This window comes from Rhinatrema bivittatum, chromosome 3 (assembly GCF_901001135.1).
Source record: "Rhinatrema bivittatum chromosome 3, aRhiBiv1.1, whole genome shotgun sequence".
NCBI classification, from domain to species: Eukaryota; Metazoa; Chordata; class Amphibia; order Gymnophiona; family Rhinatrematidae; genus Rhinatrema; species Rhinatrema bivittatum.
In genome coordinates this window covers 289,080,225-289,107,654 of record NC_042617.1, presented here as the reverse complement: position 1 = coordinate 289,107,654, position 27,430 = coordinate 289,080,225, and the positions used below count along the sequence as shown (strand labels likewise).

The following is a 27,430-nucleotide window of genomic DNA, read 5'->3' as shown; positions in this document are numbered from 1 at the left end:
ACAGAAAAGCAGTTTTTCCTGCTTTTCTGTACACTTCCCTGGTGCCGGCCGAAATTAACTTCTGCCTTTGGCAGGAGTTAATTTTTGAGAGTAAAATGTGCGGCTTGGCTGCACATTTTATTTTCTGAATCGCACAGGAATAACTATTAGGCCCACAACATGCATTTGCATGTTGTGGGCACTATTAGTTTTCGGGGGGTGGGGGGTGGGGTGGTGGCCACGAGTTTTTGACATGCTTTTACCCCTTACTGTATAAGGGGTAAAAATAACGTATCGAAAACGCACGGCCAAACGTGGGCTAACAGTGCGACTGTTAGGGCCCACTAAAGAGAAATAGACACCAGTGTGAATTAGAGCAAAACCCCTCACCCATCTTCTCATCTACCTTTTGTTCTTTACTAGGTGAGGAGGAGATCAAAATAGTAGTAATCGATTGCAGTGGCATCATATTCATCGATATGGCTGGTGCAAGGCTCTTCATTCAGGTAACCAACTAATTACTCCAGGGTGGAAACACAGGGTGGGAGAGGGATCCTCGTGGAAGCAAATGTTACATCAGGGTCACCCAGTCCAACCCTAGTACGTCATTGCTACCAGGTGACCGGGTTTCTAGAAAGAGACCTTTGACCCATTGCTTTTTACAACTTATATCCTCAGTGCATTGTGGTATTTGTAGTTCTTTCTGTGTCTGTGTGAAATCAGCCCTGTAGATTCCAGAATGCACCATAGGGATGGTGGGGGGGGGGGGGTGGTCAAAAAAAACAAGGGGGGGGGAAAATGAAAACTCAAGCACGGTTTTTTACAATTTTATATTACATATTGTATTGCATATTTGGTTGTTGAGCTACTACATGTTTATTAATTTGTTGTTACAAAAGATGTACATCGCTGCTGTGATGACATTATATGTTTACCTGCTTAAAATTATAAATAAAAAAAAAAAAAAAAAAAAAAAAAAAACAAGGACCAGCCAAAAGTCTCTCACCCCCAGGAGCCAGATCACGGGACTGCTCTAGATATGCTGGAATGTTTCCTTTAGCTCATTTTTCCTTCTCAATCAGTGTGTCACGACAGACCACTGTCATAGAGCACAGGTTGGTGTGTCGCCACCTCCACGGCAGGAATTGTGCGCTCCCTGATTTCCTGCTGAAGCGGCTCCTCTTCTCTCCCCCTCCTCTGCTCCAGCGGAATGCAGAGATCTCCTCCTCGACTGGGCTGTCAGCATTTTCAAGCCCGGGTGGAACACTAGCAGCAGAGCCGATTGCAGCACTAAGTGGCCATCTAGAAAGAACAAGTGGGGGTGGGGGACCGCTTGGGTGGTATGGCCTCCTTATTAGCACGGCTTGGAAGAAGAAGTGAGGTGGGCCCGTGCAGGAATGAGAAGGAGCAGTGCGAGCCAAATTTGAAGAGGCACAGCGTCTGCTCCCATGGCCCCAAGAAAGAGAACGAGTCCAGTCAGCCACAGAGGCTGGAGAAGGACAGGCTGAAGCTTCAAGCTGCTGCTACTGTTACTTGTGCTTCCAGAAGGAGAGAAATGGCATGTGTGTGTGTGTTTGTGTACCTGTGTGAGACTGATCGTGTGAGAGTGAGAGACAGCCTGTGTATATGGCTGTGTGAGACTGAGAACATGTGTGAGATACAGTCTGTATGAAACTGAGCATGTGAGAGAGAGAGAACCTGTGTGTTTGCCTATGTGAGGCTGAGCATGTGAGTGAGAGACAGCCTGCGTGTGCATGTGCCTGTGTGAGATAGCATGTGAGAGTGTGTGTGTCTGAGCACCTGAGTGAGAGACAGCCTGTGTGAGAAGCTGAGCATGTGAAAGTGAGACAGCTTCCGTGTGTGCATGTGTGTGTGTGTGTGCCAACAAGACTGAGCAAGAGTGAGTGAGAGACAGCCTGTGCATTTATGTGAGACTGAGCATGTGAGAGTGAGGGAGAAAGCATGTGCATATATGAAAGAGAGGAGAAAGTTTGAGCAACAACCCCTCTCCTCTCCTCTCCTCTCCTCTCCTCATCTAATCCAAGACAACCTTTGGGCACCCGGAAATCAAAAGTTGCCAGGTATGGAGAGCAGGAGATTTTTTTTTTGTCCTTTATTAGTTTTAATTATTGGATGTTTGTGTCTGCTGTTTTGAAATGTTTTATTGGTGCTTGGAATATTTTTGAGTTTTTAATTGTTGGATGTTATTCTATTCTTCAGCTATTATGAAATATGTTTTTTTTATTAGTATGATTTTATTACTATTGATTTTATATTTTTTTATTTTTTTTATGAGTGGTGATTCTGTTTTTCCATTGTTGTACTGTTGTGGTTTCCAGTTCAGTTTTTGTCTGTATATTTCTATTCATACTTTCAGTATGCTCTGTTTTCTGTATTTGGTGAGGATCTGTCTGTATTCTGCATGAATGACTGAGGTGAGGTATTCCTAATATGAGGTATATTGTTGTTTTAGGGCCTGGTGTAATATTAGCATTTCTATCTTTTCATAAGAAGGGTTGTTACTGTTTGCGTGCTGGCAGTTAGTGTTTTAGTATGGAGGCTTTACTATATTGTCGTTAATTCTTTTACTTATGACTTTCTGAGTGCTAAGCCCACACTGAACACATTACAATAGGCCTAATACCATATGGGTTCCAAGTGTCTTTTTACTTTTTTTTTTGCAGTTTTCTGGTTGGCACCAGAACAGTGCATGTAAATATAATATACATGTTGTAAGTGATATTTTTTTTACCTCAGACTTTACTTTTAATGCCAGTTTTCATATAAAATCTATGATAAATGCATAATTTTTAATTGTGTGGGGAGGGGAGAGTGCACAAGGTTGTACGGTTCACAAGGCAGACTTTTTCACCCACTGGGCCCAGCAGGACCCAGCTCTTGTCCTCCATTCCTGCCGGAACCCAGCGAGAAATGGCAATTCTCTCTCTTCTGGGCTAGTGATAACTGATTCTATCTCCCCCCCCCCCCTGCTGGGCCCGAAAGTGACAGCAGAAGAAAAAAGGTTGGTGGCTCCACAGGGGACAGAGAACGCAGCTTGAACAAAAATGTGTTATTTCTCTTCCGAGAGAGTAATCTCATCTTTCCCTTGTGTCATTCTTAACAATAAAAATAATACTGAGACTATTTTTATTTTTTTTTTTAAGTTTAGCTGTGGATTGTTGTGAGCGGTGTGTCACACACGTGAGCATTGTCCATCAGGTGTGTCATGACAGGAAAAAGGTTGGGGAGCCACTGCTTTTAGCTGAACCTTCTAGAGCAAATACACTGCTATGAGAAAGCAGTCTTGTAGTTTAGCAAGCAGTCACTGGACAGTGCAGCAGGAGTAATAGGAATAATCAGTTTCAGGATAAGAAGAGCAGAATTTACAATTTGCACTGTAAGATGGGGGGAAAGTACATAAGCCTCTGTCTGCCGCCGCAGCCTGGGAGAGCACTGCCCCTTTCTGTGCACCGCCAGCCTATTTCAGACTAAGGCCTAGAGCAGGGGTGGGCAGTTCCGGTCCTCGAGGGCCACAAACCAGTCTGGTTTTCAGGATATCCCTAATGAATATGCATGAGAGAGATTTGCATGCACTCTGCCTCAGTTGTATGCAAATCTATGTCATGCATAGTCATTAGGATATCCTAAAACCTCGACAGGTTTGTGGCCCTCGAGGACTGGAATTGCCCACCCCGGCCTAGAGCCACTAAGCTGCAAAGTTTTACCGTAGAAGGGGGGTCCCGCTATCGCAGGGGTGCTGGTGCTGTGGAAGTGGGGGGCCCTCCCCCCGAAAAAACATCGCAGCTCTGTGGCAGGTTCTTTTCTTGCAGCCAAACACCGCAGGGCAAAAGAACCCGCCTAGCAGCCCTTTAATGAGAGCAGCAGCCCCAACCTCAAGGGACCACCGTCACCTTAAAGGGCTGCCTCAAAAACAAAAAAAAAAAGGCTTGCAGCCACCTGGGGATGTTGAGCGGGGGGGGGGGGGGGGGGTCAAGGTTGACCCCCGTCTCAGTCCACTAGAGGCGGACCAGACTCCTCCATATAATAATGCAGCTGCGTGGCAATGGCTCCCCCCACCCTCTCATTCAAGAGGGTCCCAGGCCACAAGGGGGGGGCTCTGTATGACTTGGGCTATTGGAAGGAAGGGGGGGGGGAACAGAGCTGTTGCCATGTGGTTACATTTTTTATTTTATCACGTTGGGGGAGTCGAGGTGGGGGGGCACCTCAAGAGGCAGCCCTGGATCGAGACAGGGGTCAGCCTTGATCCACTGTTCATTCTTCCCGTGTGCCCGCGGAAGTATTTTGTTTTTCATTTTGGAGGCCTGGTACATGTAAGGTGGGAGCTTCGGAACCCACTTTAGGATCCTGGAGCTGTAACATTACATTTACTGAAAATTGACAAGGTGGTGGTTTATCGTGGCAGACCACTTTCTCAGTCTGCTCTGATGAAATATGTGCATGAAATCACCACCTTTGCATTCATTTGCATTATTCATGCATGCAGATTGCACGTAAAGAAGGTCATTAAAAACAGGAGAGGGTAGGAGGGTGAGAAGATGCAAACTACCGCATATATCATGCAATATCGCCACGATAGTGCTCCATTGCATGATATACGCGGTACATCGTGTGATATACGCCGTTTAAAGCGCGTTTGAGCGCTAAGCCGGCTTGATGCATCTCCCAGTAAGCTGTAAACAAGTTGCTTTCTTAATTAAGGGGCAGCTGGCTAGTGACAAGCCTCAGTCTTCCAGGGAGCTCCATCTGTTCCAACCAACCGCCAGCGAACAATTCCATCAAAATAATAAATATTGGAGGCCATAGAAGCCAGTGTTTGAAAATGATTGGGGGGTGCTGAGCTCAACACAAATTACAACCCCCCCCCCCCCCCCAGCAAAAAAAGAAAAAGCAGAGCACAGGGGCTTGTGAGTGTGACTGAGCAGCCTGTATTTAAATGTCCTGAGAGCCGCAAGTAATGTGGTCATGGGCGAGAGACTCGTGTGGTCAAAACAAGCTAGGGAAGACACATTCATTGCTCCCTCCTGCTCCTTCCCCCTCCCCTCACCAGTCACCACCACTCTCTTAACCCCCCTTTTTCTCTCATTCTCCTAATCTCCTTCTCCTCCTCTCACCGCTTTTCCTCTTGTTTTTTTTCCCTCGCTCCCCTCCTTACTCCCTCTGCACTCTTATTTCTCTCCTTCCTGCGTAATTAGAACTTTATAACTTGGGGGACCGGTTTAATACCCCTCTTCCAGCTCCACCCCCCTGCATCCCCTTAACCATATCTTCTCCCCATTTCCCGCTGACCTGTTCCCTCCACTCCCCCGCAGGCTCCTTTTTCCCTCACTCCTTAACCAGCTGCCCTCCTCTGCGGTCTTGGTTCACCCATCCTTTCACTGATCCCACCCACCCCCCCCCCCCCCCCCCACCCCTCATCAGCATGTTAGGCTATCCTTCATTCACCTTTCGGTTTCTGGTTCCCTCTCCTCCACAGGCTTGGATTTCTTCCTTGCTCTGCGCTCCCTGAATACCAGCACTTTTTTTTTTTTCTGGAACTTCTCTGCCCCCCCCCCCTGGCAGCACGTCTCCCTCCTGCGCTCACAGATTCCAGGCTAGAGCCAGTCCCGTGCTTGCAGAGTCCACATAAGACCCTCCACCGCCTGCCTGCCCTCGATTTGGAAACCCCAGAGATAGCGGCTGCCTCCGGTGGGATATAAGAACATAAGAAATTGCCATGCTGGGTCAGACCAAGGGTCCATCAAGCCCAGCATCCTGTTTCCAACAGAGGCCAAACCAGGCCACAAGAACCTGGCAATTATCCAAACACTAAGAAGATCCCATGCTACTGATGCAATTAATAGCAGTGGCTATTCCCTAAGTAAACTTGATTAATAGCCGTTAGTGGACTTCTCCTCCAAGAACTTATCCAAACCTTTCTTGAACCCAGCTACACTAACTGCTCTAACCACATCCTCTGGCAACAAATTCCAGAGCTTTATTGTGCGTTGAGTGAAAAAGAATTTTCTCCGATTAGTCTTAAATGTGCTACTTGCTAACTTCATGGAATGCCCCCTAGTCCTATTATTCGAAAGTGTAAATAACAGAGTCACATCTACTTGTTAAAGTCCTCTCATGATCTTAAAGACCTCTATCATATTCCCCCTCAGCCGTCTCTTCTTCAAGCTGAAAAGTCCTAACCTCTTTAGTCTTTCCTTATAGGGGAGCTGTTCCATTCCCCTTATCATTTTGGTCGCCCTTCTCTGCACCTTCTCCATCGCAATTATATCTTTTTTGAGATGTGGCGACCAGAATTGTACACAGTATTCAAGGTGCGGTCTCACCATGGAGCGATATAGAGGCATTATGACATTTTCCGTTCTATTAACCATTCCCTTCCTAATAATTCCTAACATTCTATTTGCTTTTTTGACTGCTGCAGCACACTGAGCTGACGATTTTAAAGTATTTTTACTGCTTTTCTGTGCACTTTCCCGGTGCCGGCAGAAATTAACGCCTACCTTTGGGTAGGCACTAATTTCTGAAAGTAAAATGTGCGGCTTGGCTGCACATTTTACTTACTGAATCACGCGGGAATACCTAATAGGGCCATCAACATGCATTTGCATGTTGCGGGCGCTATTAGTTTCGGGGGGTTGGACACGCGTTTTCGACGCACTATTACCCCTTACTGAATAAGGGGTAAAGCTAGCGCACTGTATTGTATCGGCCTGAGTGGTAGGTATGGTGAAGTCAGTCAGTCTCTTACGGTAGCTGTACTAACGACCCTTGAAATCTGATCTTTGTTTTCCCAGATGTGTACAGAATGCAAAAAGGCTGGAATACTGCTTTTCTTAGCTGGGTGTAATGGTAAGCTGGAAATTGTTTTAACTTATTCATGGACTGGTGTTTGACTCAGGTCAACAATGAGTCAGTCTTGGTTTTACCCCTCATTGGATCACTGGACTTGTCATCCTGGATTTTGTTTGATGCAATAGGGACAAAACCAGAACCTGATCACCCGACTGGGGGCTAATCTGGGCCTAATGCAAATCCTATTGAGGTCTGTATTCAGCCACAGTGCAGCTGTGCTAGTTAGCCAGTTATATATAACTGGCTAACTAGAAGGCTATATTCAGCGGTGCAGTCGCATCATGAATATTTCCGGCTATCCTAAAATTGCCGGTTATGTATAACCGGCTAACTTTAGGACAGCCCTACAGGCCCGACCAGAGATAGCCGCAGAAGGTAACTAACTCCAAATATCGGAGTTAACTGGTTAATTTAGGAAGCTAACTCTGTTCCTCCCCAGAACGCTTTTTGCCTACCCCCGTCTTATTCAGCTAAACTAGTTACCCAGCTAGAATTTAACTAGGTAAGGGCTGACTATAGCCATCTAAGCCATTTAGACTGATAACTATTAGAGATGTGATTCAGCCAAACCTTTTGGTTCGGCCTTCGTTATCGGCCCGCCACAGGAAATTTCGTTTTCCCATGGTTTGGGCCGATGTTATTTCATCTGACCCCGAACCGAAGCACGAACCCCGCCCCCCGGCCCCTTCCATGTGATAGAGGCCGGCCAATGGAACAGATAGCCCCTGTCACACGGTAAGGCAAAGGGCCATCAGCACCATTTTGATTAGTGGCAGCCGACGGCCCGAGAGGGGGAGATCGCTCCCAGGACCCCGCTGGACCACCAGGGACTTCCGGTAAGTCTTGGGGCAGTCGGGCAAGTCTTCGGGGGTCAGGAGAGTGGGGGGTTCCAATTAATTAAATTTGAAGGGTTGGGGTGGGTTTGGGTTTTTTTTTTTTTTGTTTTTTTTAATGTGCCCTTTCTCCATCCTGATCCTCCATTCTCAGCATCCCCTATGAATCCCCAGTGCTGGTTCTTCATCCCTCCCCAAGTGGGCCTAGGGTCCCCAAGTCTTACTCTTCATCCTTGAGCTCCTCTCCTCCAGAAAATTACCCTCTCCAGCAACTCTTCTCCTCTCTCACATAAGAACATAAGAAGATGCCATACTGGGTCAGACCGAGGGTCCATCAATCCCAGCATCCTGTCTCCAACAGTGGCCAATACAGGTTATAAGTACCTAGCAAGTACTCAAACATTAAATAGATCCCATGCTACTAATGATAGTAATAGCAATGGCTATTCCCTAAGTCAGCTTGATTAATAGCAGTTAATGGACTTCTCCTCCAAGAACTTATCCAAACCTTTTTTAAATCCAGCTATGCTAACTGCACTCTCCTTAGCCAATAAGGCACAGTCCTCCTCTCTGAGCCAGAATCAGCTGGCTCTCCTCTGCCTTGGAGGATGAGGGCAGACAGGGTCAAAACAAGAGGTTGCTCCTGCCAGCTCTGCCATTGACCATCTCTGTGTGTGTATGACCTTGGAGGCAAGTAATTTTCTTTTCCATGTGCCTCTGTTCCAATTCCCAGCTTTGCCATGGTCTCTGTGTGTGACCTTGGGCAAGCCACTTTATCTCCCTTGTGCTTCTAGCACCCAGCTGAAGCCATTTGTTTTTAATCTCACTTTCCCAATCAACAAATCAAAACAATAAACACAAAGTAATGTATTTTTTATTATCTTTAAATGCAGCACATGCATCCTTTTAATTTTAATTTGTAATTATTCTTGGGTATTACATTTCTGCCTCACTGCTGCCCCCTTGTGTTGGTGCTTCTCTCAGGAAACGTGCTGAGAACGCTGGCATGTAGCGGCCTCATGGAACATCTCAGCACTCAGCAGGTGTTTGTGACCGTCCATGACGCAGCATGCTTCGCGGAGCAGACCATGGTAAGTTTATCACATCTTGTTCCACACTTTTAGAGGGGATAATTGGAAGAAATGCGCAAGCAGTTGCAATACTTGTCCTTGACACTGCACATGGATTTGCACCAGTAAAGCAGCATGTGCCTAACCTAAGAGACTTTAAAGCTATACTCGTTTCACATTCAGGTACCTGCAGCTTTATTCTGATAAAGCACTCCTAAGAAGATACAAGAAATACAATATTAGGACATAAGAGAGAGAGAGAGCCTAGAAATCTGATATTGGAAGAAGAAGAAAAGAAAAAAAGTTCAGCCTCCCAAATTTAGGCACCTAAGTTAGGATCCTAAGTCTCCAGCTCAAAACTCACATCAATTAAAGCCCTAAAACTTAGGGTCCCACATTTAGGCCTGCAATTCAGTTGCCTAGATTTAGGTTCCTAAATTGGGCGCAGTGTGCTGAAAATTGGCATTAAGCTTCTAACTTAGTTTCCTCAGCCGAGCTCTGCCCCTTTAGCCACCCACATGTTAGGGGCCTCGTGAAACTAGGACCCTAAACTTAGGTTCTCAGGTCTAGTAAATCATCAATAGGGTTAATCTAGGAGCCTAACTCCTTTTGGAAATTAGCCCCATGATTACGGAAGGGCACAGGAATGGCAAGCTAATTGGCTAGACAGTGACTGAGTCTCTGTGATTATAGAATTATAGAAATGTACAGCGCTGCGTATGTCGTGTAGCGCTATAGAAATGTTTAGTAGTGGTACATGTAGACTAATTTTATATATTATATAGCATGTAAAAGGTTCAAAACGTGAGCTTTTAGGCAGGTTAGCAGACAGGTTTTAAAACTGAGGTCATAAAGAGAGTGAGGCTTGGCTGCTATTTATCGGAGGGAAGGATGAGATGCAACGGGGTTGGCATTTCCAGTCCTGGCCGCACGGCAGCAAGATATGCTTCTGCAGTGCTCCTCACATGACCTGAAGTTAAAGCTGGAACCGGCGGCCCAGACACAAACCCTTTTTCGAAACTCGAAATGAAGAAAGCAGTTTATTTGAAACCGATCAAAAGTATTCCTGAATTTTACAAGGAGAGGCAGAGAAGCGAAACGGTCAACTTATGGATCCCCAACACCAGCCAGAATCCTTGGCCTCTCCAGCAGGGTTGCCAATTGCCTGCTATTCGGTCGGCTTGGCTGCTTTTGTTTGAGAGGCTAGAGGCAGGCAGGTCTTTAAGACTGGCAATCTGTGCTGGCAATCTGCCAGCTAGCGGCCTCTCCTAAGGAAGTAGTCACTCCCCCAAACTCCATTCCCTCTGCTGAGGCTCTAGATCCCATTGGAGACGGGATCTAAGTAACGCAGGGCCACATGGGTGCCCATGGAGAGGGGGAGCAAAAGGAGTCATTTGCCACCCCCCCCTCTCCATCTCCAGGTGGCAGGGTCAGCGAACCCAATGCATGCCTATGGGCCTTGTAGAAACTCTGCCACTTTTTCTTCAAACAGGAAATTCTCAGGGGGAGGAAGGGGGTGGAGCTACTGCAGAGCCTATGAGCGCACTGGGCTCACAGGTCCCATACTGACTAATATCCTGCCTGCTATTGCTTCTCTTTTCCAGGGAGAAGAACTTGAATCGTGGGAAAGGAATGCAGATGGGACAGAGGAGGTGAGATGAGGTCTGGGGTGGTGGGGGGGGGAGGGGAACAGAAGAGCTAACATGAGATCTGGGAATCGGAGCAGGGTTTTTCCTGGAACAGAACTGGCAGCCCTATTCACCAGCCACGGCAGAAAGAGAAACGAAAATAACAAAAAAAAAAAAATCACTCCAAAACTCCAACCTGGTTGTGATCCTAATAGACATACAAAGATCCACATCGAGAGTCAAGATGAGAGAAAACTCTCTATTCTTTCCAGAAATAATGGAGGAGATGGAGACCCAGATTGGCACACCCACAGACAGGGACACAAAAAGGACTGAACCCAAAATCAAACGGATGAAAAGGGAAAGGTCCTCATCAAAATATTTTAAAGCAGAGCAAAGGGGAAAAACGGAGACAGGTGCTCGAATACACAAATTTCCAGGATCCCTGAAGGAGGTGAGACCCCCCCCCCCCAAACACTGCCACGTTGGTGAAGCAGATACCGCTGGGTTGCTTCCTGATGTGCACAGCTGTGCGCCTGCGAAACTGAGCAAGCACACAGAGAGCTGCGGCCTAGAGCAGGGGGGAGAGAACAAGGGCCCCGATCATCCAGTTTCTCCACTTCAAAGTCAACTAGAAGGTAAGAGACGTTCTAGGCAGCCTCAGTTCAACCGGCCATGCATTTCTTTTCAAAAGGTGCCAACTTTGCTCTCCTTCTGCATTTCCTGTTGCCTCTCCTCCTCCCCACCCTCCAAATCACTCACCGCCTTTGAAATAGGGGAACAGCAGAGTTTTCCAGAAGGACTTACCTCCACACAAAACTGGATCGAGCTAGGTTCATCTGTGTCCAAGTTATGAGGGGGGATGGGGGAGGGACACACATGTCTTATGAGAAAACTGCCAATTTTGCTCCACTCCCCTGCTCCCTGCAAATCACTCGCCAACTTTCAAAGGTGAAAAAAGTCAGTTAGCCGCCCCTCCCCCCAAAACAAGGACTTATTTTCAAACAACGTTTGGTGCATCTGGATGTAGCCATTCCAGAGTTAACGGGTGAGGGGGAGGGACATACACCGTAAAAACACGAACTGTAACACACGCTCAGAATAAACCAACTCCTACGCCTCTCTGGTCTATTTAACCGAGACTAAAACGGAGCACAGGTTTGGTAACTGAAAGAAATTCCTTCCAATAACTAGAAAATATGAAACTTCCTGGACCTCAAAAAGAAATGGATAAAAATTAGTGAATACCAAACTGTAGGTCACAACAATAAACGAGGTCAGAGAAATCAGTACATGGGTCACAAGAATCAACACCATTCCCTTTGACCCCCTCCCCACACACACACACACACACACCGATTATCCACTGCAACTGGCAACAGCAGCAGCAGTCAGTGCAGGGCCTGTGATCCAGCGTCAACTTACAGACCCTTCTACAGCCTCCTTTTATCTCTGAAACCTATGCAGGATGGCCAGGGCTTGCAAGTGCACACTGACCACCACTACTGTTCTGATTCTGCCACTCTTGCTGTAGTTCTGTGCCCTTGCTTCGAGTGAGTGGGAGAGATCCATTGGGAGAGAGGTGTGGAGGTTTGTAGCGGAAGCTGGAAGAGGGAAGAGTAAAGGCATATCCAGCGCCATCGGGCGTGCATACCGTGCATTTGCACAGGGCAGCACATCTGAGCGGAGCGGCGGCAGCAGAGAGAGTCAAACTGGGCGATGGCCTGCTAGTTTGACTCAGAGTGGAGTGGAGACTCACGGTGGTGCTGGCGGCCAAAAAAAAGAGGAGAGACTACAGGGCTGCTGGCAAAGCTCCAACCCGCTCGAGGCCGAGGAAGCGCTGTAGGCCACCGGTGGAGCCCAACCCGCCGATGGCTGAAAAAGGGAAGAACTAATGAAACAAACTAGATGTCTCCAAGATAAATTAACAAACCAAAACACATTTTTTCCCTCTGCACATCCCGACCTCTGAAGGGTATCATTCAGTCTGTCTGATTGTTCTTGTGTATCACATATAATGGAGAGTACTTTTTTGTTTTAGTACTGCCGCCCCCCTTTTTTTTTAGCATTACCACTCCCTTTTTTTTAGTTTAACATAGAATATAATATATCTGGCTTTTTGTACTTTGTGTTCTTGTGGGGTTAGGTGTGTTACTGTAACAGAGCTATGGCCATCTAATGCTTTCCCAGGTAATTTAGGACTTTTTTTTCTTTTGATTGAGTTGTTGAACCCTGCCCTCTCCCCCACCCCCCAATGAAGGGTGCAATATTAATCCTCAACTTTGCATTGTTCTTCCTTATGGTAGACTCTCCGAGATGTGGGATGGGTGCACCAAGCTTTTTTGGTGTTAGTAGGGAGGCGTGCTTATGAGGCAGATGACAAAAGTGCTCCAGGTTCAGGGTTTCTGCTAGGAATAACACAGAGTAGTACAGTAAGATTCAATATTTTGATATTTCCATTTCCATGGAGAATATCTTCTGCTGCCTTCTGGTTGCATCTCTGGATATTTTTTTTTTTTTTTACTCTCTCTCTATGGCTGTCTTACTTTGGTTGTGCAGTTTCACTGCTCTTCACCCTCTCCTTTCCCAAGATCTAAGCCTAGCGCTTTCTTCGTTCCCTAGAGGAGTTCCTTTGTGCTATTCCCTTTGACTTTTGTAACTCCCTTTCTCTTATGTGTTTCACTTCACTAGTGGATCTTATTTGAGCAATATATTTTGAGTTCTTCTGTTTCTCAGGCCAGCAGCTGTTGGGAATAGTTACTTTTGGGGGTGGAAAAGGAGGGTCTTCCTCTAGCTCTACCTCTTTTGTATGTGTTTGACCGGAGGGGTTCAACACTCCTGTTTTGGGGTCCGTCCTTTTCTGTTTCTGGACTAGCCGCATTCCTTCTTTCATTTACCAAGCCTAAAAAAAAAAATGTTTTCCCTCCCAGTATCTGTCTCCACGTTGATGGCATTTAGTCAAATGGGGCCTGCTGCACTGCCCACATACAGGCCGATACAGTACAGTGCGCTCCGGCGAAGCGCACTTTTAACCCGCGATTGGACGCGCGTTTTTGACGCGCTAGCGTTACCCCTTATTCAGTAAGGGGTCGAAAACGCGCGTCCAACCCCCCAAACCTAATAGCGCCCGCAACATGCAATGCATGTTGATGGCCCTCTTAGGTATTCCTGCGCGATTCAGAAAGGAAAATGTGCAGCCAAGCAGCACATTTTACTTTCAGAAATTAGCGCCTACCCAAAGGTAGGCGCTAATTTCTCCGGGTACCGGGAAAGTGCACAGAAAAGCAGTTTTTACTGCTTTTCTGTGCACCCTCCGACTTAACATCATGGCGATATTAAGTCGGAGGTCCCGAAAGTTACAAAAAGTTCAAAAAAAAATTTTTAAGTAGGCTCGCAGGTTGAAAACCGGACGTTCAATTTTTCCGGCGTCCGGTTTCCAAACCCGTGGCTGTCAGCGGGCTCGAGAACCGACGCCAGCAAAATTGAGCGTCGGCTGTCAAACCCGCTGACAGCCGCTGCTCCTGTCAAAAAGGAGGCGCTAGGGACGCGCTAGTGTCCCTAGTGCCTCTTTTTACCGCGGGCCCTAATTTAAATATTTTGGTTTACTGAATTGCGCGCACAGGACACTGGCCGCTTGCCCGCTCTCCCGTGAACTTTACTGTATCGGCCTGATAGGCAGGAGCAAAAACGGCTGAACTTTCTCCACTCCCTCGGCCCTTCCACTGCCAAGTTCTCCTCATCTCCAAGGTATACTTCTCTAGTGATCTGAGGGTCTTATCTCGACTTTACTTGTTGCTATCAATTCCCCTGCCATATCACAGAAATAAGAAATTCTCTTCCTCTTTCTCCCACTGCTTTATCAGTCACACCATTCATACTGCTTTGGGTCCTCTTCTTCATTTGCTTTTTTTTTTTTTTCTGTGATCTGGGAATATAGGGTTTCTCCCACCTTGTCTCGACCAATATTATAGCAATGATTTCTCCTGATTTTCTCCTTTTTTTTTCCCTCCCAGTCTAATATGGGAAACGGAAAAGGCCAATATGAGGGAGGCAAGATTATATCAGGGTCTCGGCATGGAAGAAAAAAATTAGAGCTCAGCTCCCTCCAGTGGTAACTCAAGAAGGGAAGAAATGACATGCAAGCATCTTAGAAATCAAGAGCAGAATAAATCAAAGAGAGGAAGATGAGACAGAAACACCTAATGAGGAGCAGTGAAAACCATAGGGGAAATAACTAGCAACTTCAAAACAAAACATAAAACAGGAGGCAGAAGGATATAAGAAAGTTGAGACAAACAAGGAAAACCTGCAAAAATGCCACAAAAGACATACCTGTATGTAAATCAGTCCAAGAATATTACAAAACCTGTACACCTCTGAACCTGGGTTAGAGCAGGGGGGAATAAGGGATTACATTAGGAAGGGGAGAATGCTAGATCTCTCAGACTCCTGACTGTTAACCAATATACAACCCTAGAGATGAACATAATGCTTTGTTATCTGTCAATTAAAAAGGCGGTGATGATTATGTCTCTCAAAAAAACCCCAACAACCTTTTGATCTGGATAAAATGGAATATCAATATTTTAACACTTGTTAGAAATTTAGGTGTCATGTTGGAATCAAATTTATCCTTGAAGGAGCAGATAAGGCAGGTAGCAAGCAATGCTTTGATTAAACTTAACTATTATCAATAGGCACCAATAGAATTTAAGAGGATCCTTACAATACTATGAAAACCTCAAAACAGATCCTTCATGATACTTATATAACTATCTTTGTTCTACTCCCAGATCCTCATGTAAGAGTGCAAAGGATTAACTATTGACAGAACAATTTGACAAAAAAATTTTTGTTGGAAGGAGCGGAACGTTTCATATATATTATCATAGATCCCCACCAGGGGTAATATGACTGTTGATTATAATCATAAACGTCCCACCTCCGAACAATATATGTGATGAATGTGCAAAATGTGCTACAATCCACAAGCTTTTTGTTGGATAATTTTTTGTCTATTGCTATAAAACATTATGCATAATTAATTACAGTGAAACAAATCACTTCAGATTCAAGTGCAGTAAAACGCTCCTCGTAGCCTTGTGTACTAATCCCAACGAAGGGTAAAAAATCTCCACAGCCGCTGATGGCACGACCTAGAACGGCTTGATAGGCAGTCTCTTATGGCTTGGTGACCCGCTCAACCAGCAGATAAGTCGGGGTGTTGTATGAGCTTATTTCTAAGCCATAAGAGACTGCCTATCAAGCCGTTCTAGGTCGTGCCATCAGCGGCTGTGGCGATTTTTTACCCTTCGTTGGGATTAGTACACAAGGCTACGAGGAGCGTTTTACTGCACTTGAATCTGAAGTGATTTGTTTCACTGTAATTAATTATGCATAATGTTTTATAGCAATAGACAAAAAATTATCCAACAAAAAGCTTGTGGATTGTAGCACATTTTGCACATTCATCACATATATTGTTCGGAGGTGGGACGTTTATGATTATAATCAACAGTCATATTACCCCTGGTGGGGATCTATGATAATATATATGAAACGTTCCGCTCCTTCCAACAAAAATTTTTTTGTCAAATTGTTCTGTCAATAGTTAATCCTTTGCACTCTTGATTAAACTTAAAGCATTGCAAGGACTTAAATTGTTTCTGTCCACTCCTGACTTTCATATGATCATACGTTCATTATTGATCTCGAAGACTGTGCCTTATACCAGCTTACATGCTGAAATGCCTACAGGCTGTTCAAAATGCAGCAGCAAGATTATTATCAACAGAGACCAAAGTGTGCGATCCTAGCACACCTTCCTGCATAGCTTGCACTGGTTGCCAATAAGGTGGTATATTCAATTTAAAATCGTTGCACTGATTCATTGTGCCTTTAGAAGCGATATGCCAATTTGTATAACCTCAGCTTTAAAGCTATACAAACCAGAACGTGATTTAAGATTAGCCAGTCCGATCTTGCTTGAGAGTCCTACAATACATCAAGTTCGCCTCGAAACAAGGGAAAGAACTTTTTATTTTGCTGGCCCACAATTATGGAATAATTTGCCTGAAGTAGTCATGCCATGTGTCTCTTAGAACGCAGGTTAAAGTTTACTATTTTAAACAAACTTTTAGTGAACTTATGTAATTTAAGTTCTGCAACTTCTGTGATGGTATAATTCTGAGTTCCTGTTTTTATAGATTTTTTTAGTGTATTTTTTTATTTCAATGTGAGTTTTTATTTGTTTTGTTTATAAATTAAGAGTGTAGGCTTGTTACCCGCTGAGAACTGTGGATTTTGCAGGGTACAAATAAAATAAATAACTATAGGCCCATGATGTTTTTGAACTCTGACATTGTCCTTGTCTCCACCACTTTCACTGGGAAGCCGTTCAATATGTCTACCACCTGCTCCGTAAAAAAAAATATATATATATATTTTCTTAGATTACTCCTGATTTTATCCCCTTGCACCCTCATTCCATGACCCCTCATTCTAGAGCCTCCTGTGCATTTAATCCTTGGTTGTATTTAAATGTCTCTATCCTATCTCCCCTTTCCCTCCTTTCCTCTAGGGTATACATGTTTAGATCTTTCAGTCTGTCCCCATCTATTTTATCACTTCGGGGGAATTCTTTGGGTTGTGATGTGCGGTAGCTATATACGTGTAATAACCACTGAATGGTTATACCCTTCTATGGCATACCGACTTTATTCTCAAAAAACATTTTTTGTGTTTTTTCAATTATTTTTATATTTAATTTTTTCAGGTGATGCCTTTATCTTGGCCCTTTCCTCCACTGCGCTTACTCTCCCTGACGTTCAGCCCGACTCCTATATATCATACATGCTTATGAATTCTGAACTTATCTTCAATGTTGTGGGCCTACGGTGGCTCCGACTCACACAGGAAGTTTACAACAATTTGATGGGCTTTGGCCTACAACATTGAAGAAGATAAGTACAGAATTCATAAGTGTGTATGATTCATGGGAGTCGGGTTGACCGTCAGGGAGAGTAAGCGCAGTGGAGGAAACGGCCAAGATAAAGGCATGACTTGAAAAAATTAAATATAATTGAAAAAACTCAAAAAAAAATGTTTTGGAGAATAAAGTCGGTATGCCATAGAAGGGTATAACTATTCAGTGGTTATTACATGCATATAGATACCGCACATCACAACACATCAAAGAATTCCCCCAAAGTGGTTAATAGTTGATGTTTTAGGACGGGGAATCGAGGTTTGGTTGTTTGTAGTTCTTCATCTTTTTTTTTTTTTTTTGTATTTAAACGTTTTTTATTGGCAAGCAGTATGTAAAAACAGTGTTCAGAGTATACATCCAACAATACAGAAAACCATAATAACATGTCCATTGTATAAGACACCAGGTACAAACATTGTGCATTAGACAGCATGGATGCTGGATGGCCGTGGAACGCCATATTGCAGTCGCCAAAGTGAAACTTCCCTCAAAAAGCCCCCTCCTCCCCCCCCCCTTTTCCCCATGACCATAACACAAGGCGGCAGGTAGCAAACATAGTAGTTAAGTAATAGTGCAAGCTACAAAGCTATCAAAGAAACTAATAAACAAATAGAGAGGGAAACTGTGATGGCTCATGCTCGAGTGGCAACAGTCCACTTCAAGGGTGTTACCCGGGCCTGCAATACACTCCAGTATCCCACACCAATCAGGCCTTCTGAGCCTCCAGCCATTCTGAGTATGGGTGCCATATGCCTTGAAATGCGGCAAGACGGTCCTGATGGAAGGCTGTAAGCCTATTCAGCTGGTAATAGGAATGTAAGCGTTGCTGAATGGTGGCTAAAGATGGTGTAAGTTTTTGCTTCCAATAAAGGGCAATCTCCGCTCGTGTTGCAATAAAGACTTGGAGAGCCAATTTTCGCACAGATTGGGAAGTATCTGAGATTGGTAAACCCAATAACGCATGCCAAGGTTCAATTTTTATTGGGAAGTGTAATATCTGAGATAACCAGGCAAACACCGCCTTCCAACATTGAGCTACAAAAGGGCATTGCCACCAAAGATGATAGTAAGTACCCTTGGAGTGACAACCTCTCCAACAAGTATCTGGAATGTCTGGAGCAAATTTATGAAGGGCAACTGGTGTGTAGTGCCATCGATAGAGCAATTTTTAGCAGTTTTCTTGAAGCCCTGTGGATATGGAGCATTTGTGTGCAGCTGCATAAATTTGTGCCCAGTCCTCATCGTCCAACGAAGTCTGAAAGTCCACTTCCCACAAAGTACGATGCCGGAGCGAAGCTGTCTTCCGGGTGTTCAAAAGTCCATGAATTTTGGAGATCACTCCCCTGAGGGTGGAAGCATTTTTACAAAACATTTCAAATAACGTGCCCTTAGTTCTAATCAGTCCCTCTCGGATCCCCTTAAGAGTAAAGTGATATACTTTGGCATACAATAAAAAATCAACTGGCACCAACCCATACACATCTCGTAATTGCTCACTTGACATCATAACATCCTGTTGATAAACATGCCCCAACTTGAAAACCCCCTGGCGTATCCACTGCAGGGGGGCTTGTGACCTATCTCTCAATGGTATCACTGCATTAGAAAATAAATGAGTCATTTATTTATTTATTTATTTATTTAACAATTTTATATACCGACCTTCATAGTAGATTACCATATCGGATCGGTTTACAGTTTAACAAAGGGAAAAAACTAGAGTAACAAATTCACGTAAACGAAAGATAACCAAAGCAGGAATAAGTCAAAGTTACAATCATCAGGGGGCGAGAACTTGGAAGCTTGCAACAAGCTGGAAAGAAGAAAAGGCCAGTAAAGTAATTTTACCGTAGAGTGTACAAGTTACAAACTTAAGAACGGTGCTTTAATCTGAAGTCTAGAGTCCATTTATTTTTTTTCTTTGAGAAACGGAGTGACAGACTGGGTAAGAAAGAAGGCCAGCTAGTGATTGTCTGGTGGTTCAGGGAAGGCTTGGAGAAAGAGCCAGGTTTTAAGATTTTTCCTGAAAGTTAATAGGCATGGCTCCAGTCTGAGGTTTGATGGGATACTATTCCAGATGGAAGGGCCTGCTGTCGAAAAGGCTCTGTCTTTGGTCGTAGCGAGGCGTGTAGCTTTAGTGGGTGGAACATTAAGAGTGCCTTTGTAAATGTCTCTAGTTGGTCTGTTAGAGGAGTAAAGTTTGAAAGGTATTTCTAGGTCAAGTTGAAGTTGATGATGGATGGTTTTATGGATTAAGGTGATTGATTTGTATAGAATTCTGTAATTTACTGGTAACCAGTGTAGGTTCCTGAGAATTGGTGATATGTGTTCGTAGCGGCTGGTGCTGGTCAACAATCTTGCTCTGCATTTTGAATCATCTGAAGAGGTTTGGTAGTGGATTTGGGGAGTCCTAGTAGAAGGGCGCTGCAGTAGTCTATTTTGGCGAACAGTAGCGCTTGGAGGACTGTCCTGAAGTCGTGGAAGAATAAGAGAGGTTTAAGTCGTTTTAAGACCTGTAATCTGTAAAAGCAATCTTTCGTTGTTGAATTGACCATTTTCCTTAGGTTTAGACGATTGTCTAGAATCACCCCAAGATCTCTAACCTGCTTACATGTGATGTGGGGGTTGAGTGGTGTTGGTTGGTGGATATTGATATCATTTGAGGAGATGAGGAGAAGCTCTGTCTTAGAAGCGTTGAGGACCAAGTTTAAGCTGTTGAGTAGGTTGGTGATGGATAAAAGGCAGTTATTCCAATGGGTGAGCGCTTTTGAGAGTGATTCTGTTATGGGGATTAGAATCTGTACGTCGTCTGCGTACAGATAATGAGTTAGATTGAGATCTGTTAACAATTGGCTGAGGGGGAGGAGGTATATGTTAAAGAGGGTTGGGGATAAAGAAGATCCTTGTGGTACGCCCAGATTAGATTTTGTTAGAGGTGACTCTTTATTATTGATTTTGACTTTGTAAGTCCTATTGCTGAGGAAGGACTTGAACCAGTTGTACGCAGTACCAGAGATGCCAATATCTGCTAGGCGATCCAACAAGATGGAGTGATTGACGGTGTCGAAAGCCGCCGAGATGTCTAATAAGACTAGTAAGAAGGAGTGTCCTTTATCTAACCCTATAATAATATGGTCTGTTAGTGAGATGAGGAGGGTTTCAGTATTGCGTGATTTACGGAAACCATATTGCGAAGGGTGTAAGATCTTGTGGTCTTCCAGATAGTCAGAAAGCTGTGTGTTTACCAGTTTCTCCGTTAGTTTAGCGACGAATGGGAGGTTAGAGATGGGTCTGAAATTTGCTGGTACGTTTGGGTCTAGATTGTGTTTCTTGAGGAGGGGCTTGAGTGAAGCGGTTTTTAGGATGTCTGGGTAGCTTCCTTGGGATAGGAGGCTGTTTATTATGTTGGTCAGGGGTCCTGAGATCAAGTTTGGGATGAGAAGCAGGAGTCTCGATGGGATATTGTCAGCTGGATGGCTAGAAGGTTTCTGTCTTTTTAGAAGAGATTCAATCTCTTTGGTGGAGATTGATTCGAAACAGTCAAATTTGGGTCTGTTTAGAGAATTGGAATTCTCACCTGACTTGATGGGAGTTGTATTTGTAGGAAGGAGGGCGAGGGTATTTAAGATCTTCTGTTGGAAGTAGGAAGCAAGTTCTATGGCTTTGGTGAGAGCTTGTTCATCAGGAATAGGTGGTGGGGTTGATTGGGTGATTTGTGATACGTAAGAGAAAAGGGCCTGCGCATCATATTGAAAGTGGTGTATTTTGTTTGCATAGTATTCCTTTTTTTTCTGTAGAATGGCAGTCCTGTAATGATTTAAGAAACCCTTGTATGATGCGAGGGTTGTATTGTTTGGGGTTTTGCGCCATCTATTTTCTTTCTGGCGTAAATCCTGTTTCATTTGTTTCAGTTCTGAGCAGAACCAAGGTTGGTTTCCCTTTTTTGTTGGGTTGAGTGACTTGGAGATTATTGGGCACCATTTGTTTGCGACTGTTTCTGTAATCTTTTGCCAGGAGGATAGGGCTGAGTCAGGATTAGCTAGGTCTAGGTTGGAGAGTTCTTTGGATAGCTGATCGCCGAGTATGTCGGAAGGACATGTTTTCCTGAATTGAATGGTAGATGTGTGAGGAGAGGTGTGTGTCTGTTTGTGAGTGGAAAATGAAGATTCTATTAAGAAATGATCTGACCAAGGGATTGGGGTACAGGAAGGTTCTGATGTGCAGGTGAAGTTAGCATTAATGAATATTTGATCCAGGGTGTGACCAGCTTTATGCGTGGGGCTGTTTATGGTCTGAGTGAATCCCATCGCGCCAAGAGTGGTGAGGAGAGTTTCACAGTTGGTAGAGCGAGGTATTGCGTTTGTGTGGAGGTTGAAATCCCCCATAATTATTGTTGGAAGGTCTGAATTAATATGTTTCACGATGGATTCTACGAGGGGTGATGGGTCCGTTTCTAGAACTCCCGGGGGAGCGTAGACTAACAGAATTTGTAAGTGTTTCGATTTGACTAGACCCAGTTCTAATTTGGATTCTGTCTTGATAGAATGTGTGGTCAGTCTGAGTTCTTTCTTAGTGGCTAGGAGAAGTCCGCCTCCTCTTTTTTTGAGTCTATGAAAAGTGAAGATGTCGTATGTCTGAATTTGTAGTTGATTGGTTAAGGCAATGTCAGAGTTTTTGAACCAGGTTTCTGTGATGGCACAGATGTCTGGGTTGCTATCCAAGAGGTAATCGTTGAGGATGTGTGTCTTCTTAGTTAAGGATTGCGCATTGATAAGGGTTACTGAGAGTAGCGTGAGGCCTAGAAGTTGGTTCAATGGTGATGTTGTGATAGGGATGATTCTTTTTTGTATGACATTGGTGAAGTTAGATATGGGGGTTCTCCTAAGGTTGTGGATGATTGGGATGTTATATGTGAGCATGGTGAGGATGGTTTTGGTGGAGGTTTATTTTGAGATGCGCTTGATTGGGTCTGGGTTTGGAAGCCCAATGGTGTGCGTCTGTATGAATTCAAGAGGTGACTGAGGATGGGTGAGAGAGGGTGTCTGTCTGTATGAGTTAATTTGGATGAATTGCTGAAGGTGTTAGTAATTTAGTTGGTTCGGCTGGATAGGTGCTCTGTCCTTTGTAAGCTTGATTGGTTGTCTGAGTGGTTGCTGGGATGATTCTGGTCACAGCAGTTATATCGAGGACTATTATATTTCTGGGCTCCGATGATTGGGTTGAAAGATAACATGCTAGAATGGTGGTTAGGTAGCATCGGTTCCTTTGCTCTGTTAAAGGCCTCCCGTTGGGGGATTGGGTCCCGGGCGGGTTCCACAAATAGGGAGTGCACTAAGGAGCGCACAAAGGAGCAGGCTCCTTTGTCGAGCTCCTTAGGCGCGCGACGCCTGGGTGTCTCTCAATTTAAATTAGGAGGCCAAATCAGGGCTGTCCCCTGATTGGCTGAAGGTGTTCGGCGTGCCCCTCGGAGGCGGAGGAAGGTGAGCCGAATGTCGTCAGTGTCTCGCTTCAAAGGAGGCCGGCAGGGGCTGCCTCGTGGTCGGGGTCGGAGGCGGCCGTGGGTAAGTGAAAAATATCGGGCCTTACCCCGGCGGGTCTCCGGCGCCGATCGCGCAGGCCCTGCTTCTCTACTCCGCCGTGCTGCGTCCGGAGGAAGAGGGCTCAGTCCGGGAGATCTTCAGATTTAAAGGCCAATCAGGGCTGTCCCCTGATTGGCTGAGTCATCATAGAAAAACACTCTGGCCCCACCAACACCTTCTTCCACCGTTGCTAGATCTGCATGGTAGTACGTAAGGCAAACGGCAAAAAAAGATTTTCTCCCCAAAGGGACCGGGGTTGCCAAGGAAGGGCATCTATGGGAAAGCGGCCCAAGTAAGCTTGTTCCAACTTAACCCATTGTGGTATTTCCCCTTTAGCATGGAAAGCAACTAACGCCCGTAATTGCGCCGCACTATAATACCAGACGAGGTTGGGCACTTGTAGAACCCCCCGTGCTCTAGTCTGATACAGAGTGGCCCTTGCTATCCTGGGGGGCCTGCGCCGCCAGATAAAGTGCCCAAGAATTTGTTGCCATTTGCGAAGTAAGCTGTCTGGGAGGTAGATAGGGATGGTGGTAAAAAAGTACAGAAATCTAGGCAGCACGTTCATTTTGAGAATGGCTACTCTACCCAACCATGAGTGGGCATTATCCCCCCATTTATCCAAGTCGCACTGAAGCTTTACGAGTAATGGTCGATAATTCAGATCATATAGGGAGTCAGTATGCTTCCCCAATTGAACCCCCAAATACTTTAGAGAGGTAGCGGCCCATTTAAAGGGAAATGTCTCCGGCCCATTTAAAGGGAAATGTCTCCTGCAGCACCTTAGCTACTTCAGACGGCAATGAGAGGTTCAATATTTCTGACTTATCTAAGTTAATTTTCATCCCTGATCGTGCCGAAAATTCCACCAACTCGTCCATAACTCCCCTCAATGACAGCTCAGGGTCAGTGAGGGTGAACAAAACATCATCTGCGAACAGGGAAATTTTAAAGTGGTCATCTCCTTTGGAAATGCCCCTCACACTCGCATTGCCTCTAATATGGCTAGCGAAGGGTTCTAAAAAGATGGCAAACAGGGGGGAGAGAGGGCACCCCTGCCCTAGTCCCTCTGTGAATCAGAAACTGATGGCCATATCTCCCGATGACCTTAACTCTGGCCGCTGGATGGGCGTACATTTTGCGTATCCAAGCAATAAAGGAGGTCCCAAATCCCATAGCCTGTAACGTAGAGAAGAGGAAATCCCAATTAACAAGATCAAAGGCCTTTTCAGCGTCCAACGCCAGGAGAATAGCCGGAAGGCCTTCATTTTATTTATTTATTTATTTATTTAGTGATTTTTTTTTTTTCCTATACCGCAGCATGTTAATAACATCACCTCGGTTTACAATAAACAAATAAATAAATAAATAAAAAATAGTGTACTAGATCTATTATGTCCACTATCCTACGGACGTTATCTGCAGCTAACCTCCCTGGCACGAACCCCACCTGGTCATTATGTATAAGCCCCGGCAAAACCCCATTTAACCGGGCCGCCAATACTCTGGCCAATATCTTTAAATCAATATTGATTAACGAAATCGGTCTGTAGGAACTACACTGAGCGGGTCTCTGCCCGGTTTGGCCAATACCGTGATACCCGCAGTATTTGCATCGGAAGTGAATTCCGCACCTTCCAGTAGGGAATTAAATGCCAGCGTCATAGGGCCGGCTAGTATATGGGCAAATTTACGATAGTAACTACCGGTATAGCCGTCCAGCCCTGGTGCCTTTCCAGCTTTCAACAGCTTAATAGCCGCTAACACTTCCAGCTGCAATATAGGTTTGTCTAGGACCTCTCTCTGTAGTGGAGTAAGTTGGGGCAAGGCAATAGAGGACAAGTAATCAGCAATTATGTCAGGGGCAATAGTTGGGTCACAGGAGTACAGTTTAGAATAAAAGTCTGTGAATGATTGTCGGATGTCCGAGGAGGTGACAACCTGTCCTCTGGCGTCCTGTATCTTAGATATAACTGTTTGGGCTTGGGCTACTCGCAACTGCCTAGCCAACAACTTGCCCACCTTATTACCCCCCTCAAAATACTGTTGTTTAAGAAGAGTCAAAGAGTGGCTAATAGCTGAGTCTTCCAACGTCCTGATCTGAGCTCGGACTGCCAGAATTTTTTGGTACAGTCTCCCAGATTGGGAGCTACTATGTCGTCTGGTTAGGTCAGTGAGTTCCTGATTGAGTAGTGCCCGTTTGGCCTCTCTCTCCTTATTACAATAGGTCGCCCTAGCAATGCAGGAACCCCGAATTACCACCTTAGAGCACTCCCAGACTGTGAGGGGAGACATGCCCTCCGTTTGGTTCACCGAAAATACTCAAGGAGTTGTTGTGAGGTGGAGGCAGTAAAAGAGGGATCCTTAAAAAGACTATCATTGAGTCTCCATGTACGTAGGCCACCCCCGAGATCTCCCATTGTGCAAACCATCCATACAGGGGCATGGTCAGACCATGTAATGTTGTCAATGTCAGTTTTCTGTTTGCGGGGCTGCATAGAAGCCGACACAAAAATGTAGTCAATGCGAGTGTACGTGGAGTGAGGGTTGGAGTAAAACGTATACGAGCGGGAATGCTCATGTCTAGTCCTCCATATATCCACCAATCCCCATTTATCTAGAGCTCCCAACCAAGTTTGCCTAGCAACCGTGTGGGACTGTATTCCAGAACTTGAATCCTTAGCGGGGTCTAATACAAAATTAAAGTCTCCCCCCACAATTACCTCCCCTTCCGCGTGTCGCTGCAATAAGGTGCACAATCACTTTATAAAAGACACCTGATGCTGGTTGGGAAAATACACATTAAGGATGGTGAATATCTTTTTATCAATTTTGATCTTATTTAGTATAAATCTACCATGAGGATCCGTAACTACCAGGATCTGCTCATGAGCAAATAAGGAGGAGTACCAAATACCCACCCCTGCATATTTATGTTCAGGTGTGCAAGCAGCCCACAAAGAAGTAGAAAATCTCGGGAATTTCAACAGCTGCTCATGTGATTTCTTCATATGCGTTTCCTGAATAAAGATGATGTCAGCGGCCTGTCTTGCGAGTTCTCGCTTAAGCAATTGCCTTTTCTGAGGAGAGTTTAGGCCTTTTATATTTATAGATACTAATTTAGTCGCCATCATGAAGGAAAAAGACATTCACCATAGCCTTCACAGCCCTCCCGTAAGCATACAGTCCAGGTCCTCCCCCCAACGTGTCACCAAAGCTGATCTGGGGTTGCCACACTGCATCTTCCCCTGTCGCCTGCTAGCGTTACTACCTATGTGTATGGTCATGAGCACTATACGTCCTACTGCATCCCAAGTCGTCATATGGGACACCAAATGTGGAGGGCCTGCCGCCATCCAAGCAGAGAGAAAAACATAACCCCCCCCCCCCCCCCACCTATTAACATCAATATAAATTGTCATAAATAACAACCCTCTAATGCTGTTGGCGCTTTTCTCAGATGTATTGCAAGCGCTATGCAATTAGTAAAACCAGCGTAACCATAATCAAACAGTAATATTTACTACAGGCTCCAGACCTGCCCCAGAATTCCTCAAACAGTATACCAGAGCTTTGAGAATCTTTCCAAAAAGAATTATGGCTATAAGAAGCCCCGAGCTCCCTCAGTCTGGTTCGGAGGTGCGAGATCTTGTGTCTCCAGACTGACGACGCAGCCTCTTGCCTCCCTTTCCTGCTCTCTGCCATCTAGGAGCCAAGTCATGAGATGGCGGAGGAGCCGCCATTTTAGAAGAATTGAACGAGACCGGCAGCTGGGCCTTTTGAAAAACTGCTGCTGCCTCCTCTAAGGAGGCGATGCGATAGGTAGTGCCCTGGTGCTGGAAGGTCAATCCAAACGGGTATGTCCAGCGATATCTTATGTCCCGCTCTCTCAAGGCCAGTGTCACTTCTCTCATATCATAGCACTTTTTAAGCGTAATTGGTGCTAGGTCCTGAAAGAGAGAAATGTGGCAATTACGCTACTGGATGGTTTTCAACTGTCTCGCTTCTTTAAGGATTCTTTCCTTTAAAGGAAAGCTGGTGAAACAGAGGACTATATCTCGCGGTTGTTGATCCTTCTGAGGCCCCAACGCCCGGTAGGCTCGTTCAAAGCTGATTTCTGAGGGTATTTCCGTGCTCCCCGACTGACCTTCAGCTCCCTTGCCGAGGACGAAGGTGCAAATTTGGGCGGCTATCTGACGCACATCGGCATACTCAGTGGTTTCTGGAACCCCCCTAATCCGCATATTGTTCCGTCTGCCGCGATTATCCAAGTCCTCAATTTTATCGTAGAGCGCTTGTAATTCCACGGAGGTTTTTTCCTGTCGGGTGAGCAAACTGTTGATGGCATCGCCGTGACCATCAATGCGGGTTTCCGTCTCATCTACCCGATTCCCCAGGGCAGCCAGGTCCTCTTTAAGGTCTGCCACCGATGCCAAGATGTCTTGTTTATATTGCTTCATGTCAGCCCTTAATTCCATGAACC

The 27,430-nt window shown here is 45.2% G+C and overlaps 1 protein-coding gene across 1 annotated transcript in view; it reads left to right on the top strand.

Moving 5' to 3' along the window:
• Nucleotides 1-27,430, top strand: part of SLC26A10 (solute carrier family 26 member 10) — a 97,751-nt gene that overhangs the window by 55,187 nt on the left and 15,134 nt on the right. The window contains exons 15-18 of the mRNA XM_029594921.1: nucleotides 403-485; nucleotides 6,792-6,846; nucleotides 8,667-8,773; nucleotides 10,357-10,404. Of these exons, the coding sequence (XP_029450781.1) occupies nucleotides 403-485; nucleotides 6,792-6,846; nucleotides 8,667-8,773; nucleotides 10,357-10,404 (293 nt within the window). The remainder of the gene's footprint in view (nucleotides 1-402; nucleotides 486-6,791; nucleotides 6,847-8,666; nucleotides 8,774-10,356; nucleotides 10,405-27,430) is intronic.